This window comes from Kryptolebias marmoratus, linkage group LG21 (genome assembly GCF_001649575.2).
Source record: "Kryptolebias marmoratus isolate JLee-2015 linkage group LG21, ASM164957v2, whole genome shotgun sequence".
In the NCBI taxonomy this organism is placed as follows: Eukaryota; Metazoa; Chordata; class Actinopteri; order Cyprinodontiformes; family Rivulidae; genus Kryptolebias; species Kryptolebias marmoratus.
Window position 1 is genome coordinate 8,717,810 of NC_051450.1, and position 6,000 is coordinate 8,723,809.

General features: G+C 46.6%; 1 protein-coding gene across 1 annotated transcript in view; it reads left to right on the forward strand.

Moving 5' to 3' along the window:
• drosha (drosha ribonuclease III) overlaps positions 1 to 6,000 on the forward strand; it is a 143,841-nt gene that overhangs the window by 25,732 nt on the left and 112,109 nt on the right. The window contains exon 14 of the mRNA XM_017414122.3: positions 1,055 to 1,179. Within this exon, the coding sequence (XP_017269611.1) occupies positions 1,055 to 1,179 (125 nt within the window). The remainder of the gene's footprint in view (positions 1 to 1,054; positions 1,180 to 6,000) is intronic.

A 6,000-nucleotide genomic window follows, 5' to 3' on the forward strand; every position in this document is an offset into this window, starting at 1 on the left:
AAAACAAAAAAAAAAACATGCTTGTTTTGTTTTTGCAATTTTATTTTGAAAACCAAAGAACGAACCATACACGGATTGTTAACTATTGTACTATCCAGATTTGGTCCCGCCCCTAATATGCTCAAAGTTGAGGGTTTTTTTTGTTTTTTTTTTCCCCCCACGCTGTCTGCTAAAAGCTGGATTGTTGTACTTTTGTTGCACCCCTGCATCAAATTTGCAGGGGAGGAATGTGAGCAGGTTAAAGTTCTGGCCACAGACTCTGATGTTTTGTTTTTTTTTCCTTTCAATCTGCTAGTCGGGCATGTCAGGCCTCGCCGGGAAATTTTCCCCCGTTGCGCCACATTGTCAAGGCCTCTCGCCGCCACAAAACGAAAGTCCACTTCCAATCACGCGTGACACGCTTAAGTGATTATTTCCCACAGCGACCTGGTGTATACATGAGCTCGCGCATGTCATCAACCTCTAATTGGTTATGGTGGATAAAAGCAAGAGAAGCGGCGGACTTTAAATGGACAATTCCGTATGAATTAGCGTATTCATTGTGTCAAACCAATCAAACCTGATTATGCTGCTTTAAAGGCAGACTGAAAGTTGGTCAGTGACCCCCCGCCCCGCTCGCAAATCAAAAGTTTTGAACGCAAGGCTGCGGTGATGAGTGAATATCAAGGTGAGCCAGAGCCATCTGCTGCACTGATCAGCACGCCTCACGCTGCAGCCGCTTCCTCTGATCTCACAAAACGCCTGACAGGCTAACTGTGATTTGGGAGCCAGCTGAGGACATGCTGCTTGTCAATCTCCTCCCCGATAAGAGCGTCAGAAGTTAGCTCGCCATCCCTGACATCACTTTATCATTCTCGCGCTACAAGCAGAATCGGGGGGCCTCATCTCATTACATTCCTGTGACAGATGACCCTTGTGGCGTGGATTATTTATATCTTTATGCTGCTAGCAGATGATTGAATGATAGCTGCCTTGTGGCTAACTATGTTTATTCTGTAACGTGGTTCTTTCCCGTGTCTTCTCTTCTTTTTTTCCTCCCCCTTTCCCCGTGTAGAAACCCAGCTCAGTGCGTATCGACCAACTGGACAGGGAGCAGTTCAACCCGGACGTCATCACCTTCCCCATCATCGTTCATTTCGGCATCCGGCCCGCTCAGCTCAGCTACGCCGGAGACCCTCAGTAAGATCAAAACAAACAAAACAAACACAGACACGAAGATATCAAGCGGCCCGTAGCTCCCTAATTCTCACAACTGCTTATTCGCCGCCGCTCTCCCCAGGCGCAGCGACTGCTGCTCGTGTCGCGCGGCGTCGAGAGGGAGGGTAGACGGATGGGGGGGGGGGAGCGGAGGGACGCGCGAGACGAGCGGCGTGACATTTTCTTATGCGTCGTCACGGGTCCCAGGTTTCCGTGGGGCGCGCCTCGGCCGCACGTCTGGCGAATAGCAATGTAACGTACGCACGCCGCACAGCTGCAGCAGGGAATACTGTACTGTGCTCCCGCATAATTAACAGAAGCAGAGCGTCACGCTGTCTCCGAGGCGCTTGGAGGGATGTGACAACAGCACAACAAGAACCAATCAGAAGTTTTGGGCTTCTGCTAAATTTAAACCTGTGGATTTCTTTTGAACTCTCGCGTTCAGTTTGAATCACAACAGTCAGAAGGAGGAAAATGGTGCAAACAAGAGGATAATCATTAGGAAAATTCATTTAGGCGGAATTCATTTGCTTCCTCCCTCCGACTAATGTCCCCTCTCCCCTGCTGCTACTTTTTAGCTGTCTGTCCTCTGAGCTCTTTCATCCCCTGTGCACCCTGCTGCCATGTCAAACTCCTCAAAGCGGCGCACGACGACAAATTTATGGACGGACTGGGACATCATTAGCCGCTGCAGAAGCCAGCAGTAAGAAACCAGAAAGGATTTCCGACCGCTGCTAATGAAGCGTGTAGCGAGGGCAGCAGTCGGTGTTGATTGCAGCCGTGGCGACGCCACAGAAAGGGAGCTTTTGGACACAGCAGCTGCATATATTAAGTCGGGACACTGTTGTCTTCCTCACTTCACGCTGCCCACTGGACACACTCGTGTTCGCCGCTGCCATCCGAGCCTCTCCAGCTTAATCATGGCCACTGAGGCAAGAATGAGGACATGTCAGAGGTCAGAGAAGGGAGCAGAAGGGAATGACGGAAGAGGACAGAAATGACCACAGAGAATAAATGAAAAATGATAAGACTTTGGCGGCAGAGGAGAAGGCTGTTCAGCGTACAAAGAAAACCAGAAAAGGGGGAGAAAAATAAAAATCTGCTGTTGGTTTAACATGCTGGCCTCTTTTTTAAAACTTCTAACACCCCGATCTTAAGGTGAACCGTGTCAGATTTGTGCCCTGCTGACATAATTTCAAGAGCTGCAAGTTTTTCTCTCGTTATCCTGAGCACCTAATTTGCATATTGAGCTGTGATTGGGCCATCTATCTCCTGACATGGGCACTTCTCAAGCGCAGTGTTTTCATACATCCATAATTATCTTCTTTTAAACTCTGTCGGCTTATTACAGGCTGTCTTTCCTCTTCAAACACGAGTGATTTTTGAGTCGTACAGATTTCTTTGAAGCAACAACCGAAAGTCGCACACCGGCGGCGCTTAAGCCGCGGACGCCGCCGATTCAACAAGCTCGCATCCGGGCTTGCCCGGGACTTGTCTCAAGGCAGCAGGTGGTGGTGCTAGCGAGCCTAAATTTTGGCAAAAAAAAGATGTGTTCACGCCAGGACTCTTACCAAATATAGGAAATCTGGGTCAGATCAGACAATGCCAAAGGAAATAAAGGCTTCTTTTCCTGTTTAGTGGCGAATGATCGGCAAAGAAAGAACACTGACATGAATGTTTGTTTTGTAGGGAACTTTCATCATTCTCTGAAATCATTCTCTTTGCAGTCCTGCTAGACCCACATTGTTTGCAGATTAAAGCTTTTAATAAGGTTTTGATATCTTGACCAAGTTCGAAAGCCACAAGTCAAAATCTATGTCACAAGTTTGGGAAAATGGAATCCAAACCATGCGAGTTTCTGTAAAAATTTGGTTTAGTTTCGTGTAGGCTGTTTCTAGTCCCCTTTCCTTACACATAGCAGGTCATTGTCTTGTTGGAAAGTGTCACTTTGCCCAAGGCAAAGTGTTCCTGCAGTCTGCTTAATGTTTTCCACCAGAATCTGAATCTGAGTGTAGGTCTTTTTTTTTTTTTCTTTTTTTTTCTGTGAGGCTGTTTACTTTGACAAGGTTGCTTAGTCCAGTGGCTTAGGAACAAAACAAAACAGGACATTTTCACCATGAGCCGAACCACGAGGATTGTGTTCTTTAGGTTTAACGTTCTCTCCTCTCTTTTGTGGAACTAAAGATAGATTTTAATTCTCTAAAAGCAGCCGTAGTTACTTTCTGAAAAGGCTTGAAAAGCTTTTTGTTTGCCTGACTTAGGGAGATCCCGATTCCTAGGGTTAATCCTACCCCAATTACTTGGGCTGATTTTTGCCACTTCCCATGCCTAAGCTGATTTTAAAGACATGAATTTTGTATACTTGTGGGCAGCACAGTGTTGTTCCATTTGACACCATTCTTTTGTCTTGCTGTGCTTCCATCTTTTTCTTTTTTTCCAGCGCAACACTGGAAGACCTGAAAGGAAGCTGACCTAAATAATCTTCCAGCTGTACATTTACTCTTATCCTTCAGTAAATCAGTGTTTTTGTGGTATGTTGGTTATGACCAAAGTCACTGCCTTGATGACGGCTTGTATAGTCTTAAAAAATTGCCAATATGAGCAGCAGGTTTTGTGTAAAAAGTGAAAACTGCTGTTTTTCTTTTAATCACTCAGAGTCCAAACATTGAACCTCTAACCTGAGACGCTGTCTCCAGGTTAGAAGATGAGTTCTCAAGTTCTTGTTATGAGTGATGGAAGGATAGAAGGAGAGACGGATTGATGGAAAGGGGTCCTAGTTTGCAATAATGAGAGCACTACTGGTCTTTTGTGGTGAAGAAGGAAATGGCAGGACTCTGAATTTACTGCTTCATCCATGTTCCAACCGTCACTTATGGTTATGAGGTATAGATCATGACCAAAAGAACCAGACCCTACATAAAAACGGTTGAAATGAGCTTCCTCCATAGGGTGGCTGGGCTCAGCTTTAGTGAGGGAGAAGAGCTCAAAGATGCTGCTTCCCTGCTTTGCAAGGGGGGGTCGCAGTTCGAGCATCGGAGACCTCCTGGGTACCTCCTTCTGGACGTTTACTTGGCATGTCCCACTGGGGGCAGACTCCAGGGCAGACCAAGAACTCACAGGAGGGAATAGGGATCCTCTCTGGCCTGGGAACATCTCAGGATCCCCCAAGAGGAGCTGGAAAATGTTGCTGGGGAGAGGCATGTCTGGGTTTCCCTCTTGGGCTTGTAGCGTCTGCAATACATCTATAGATAAGCCGAAAACAATGAATAGTGCAGACCTTATACAATTTGGACTTCTAACCATCACATAACCTTCTATAAGCATTGGTCAGTATATTTTTTACTACTATTAATCCACTCATTTATTCCTTAACATTCCACTACAAAATTGAACATTCCTTAAAGATGCTTGTTCATCATTAGTTGTTAAATATATCTTTTATGGAGACAGATGTCAGGTTTTAATATGACATGTTTGCACTGTCAGACAAACACTATTTTCTTATGATAGTATTCACCTTTGGGGTTCTCTTAAATGCCTAAAGAGACAGGTTTTGTGCAGTGTCAGCTGGAGCATCAGATTAATCAGGTTGGTCCGCTAATTTTTTGATCCTTGGAAAAACGTACGGAGCGAAAATATCGGACTGCCTGCAGAAAAACTTTGGCGTCGGGCCTTTTAGCACGACGCCGATCCAAAACGTAGTCGAGAAATCCCTGTCAGTGTCGCGCGAGTCTGATAAATTATTACACGGGTGAGAAATCTACAGACATTTACAGATCTTTGACGTCGCCAATTAATCACCTACAAGATAAGTTGTGCTTTGCCGTTGTTTTCATAATGGTCTTGTCAGGTCTTTAGAGAACTTTTAAGTAATGGAGACTGTCGTTTGAATGCCAAAAAGCCCATCGCTTGAACAGAACAGATGAACATGTCTAAAAGGGGTTACAGATAGGAAACTTGACGGGGGAAGGAGGCAGCATATGCTAATGAAAGCATGTGCGGGGAATGGCGAGAGTGCTACCCTGAGAGCACATGGCGGATCTGTGGAAAGGTCATCGGAGCGGATTGGGGACGAGGGGGCCTCCCAGGCTGGATAGACTTTCTCTCCCTCCGTCTGCATCTCTCTGCCGCTCAGGCTGCCTCAGCGCGGAGGTGGCGGTGAGCTGATAATCGGGGCGGTAAAGCCTTCTCATTCCCTCGTCTCGGTCTCTAATGAAGTCCCCACTATTAAAGCTCCATAATTCTTCCATTCCACAGTACGTCCCAGCCTCTTTCCTTTCCCTTTCCTATTTTCTTCCCTTGCTCGCGACTCTCTTCATCCCGCTCTCTGCGTCAGTGGACCTTTCCTTTCCCTCAAGCCCCTACCCCCTTACTTCTCCATCCTGGTAATCATAATTGAATAACTCTGGGTAAATGAGGAGAAAGTCCCCCTGAATGAGAGCAGAACGGTCACACTCGGCCCTCAGTGCATCAATCAGGCGGTCTGATTGAAAAGAGAGCGCGAGGGGTGGGGGGCGGTGGGGTTCGCATGGTGACATGTCACCTTGCCGATAACTCTCTGCCTCTTTTAAGATGCAAATGAGCATAAAGACAATTAAATGCTATAGAAAATTAGACGGAGACGAGCTCTTAAACGAAGCGCCGGGGCTTCGGCGACGTCTCCCCCTTACAAGGCCGCTCAATAAGCTGAGCTGTTTTGACATGGATGTCAAAAAGTGCAAAGCGTGAAGAGTAATTTATCAGCGTGAACTCTAGCTTACAGTTCAAACGGTTAAACGGGTGGAGGGGATGGGGGGGGGGGGG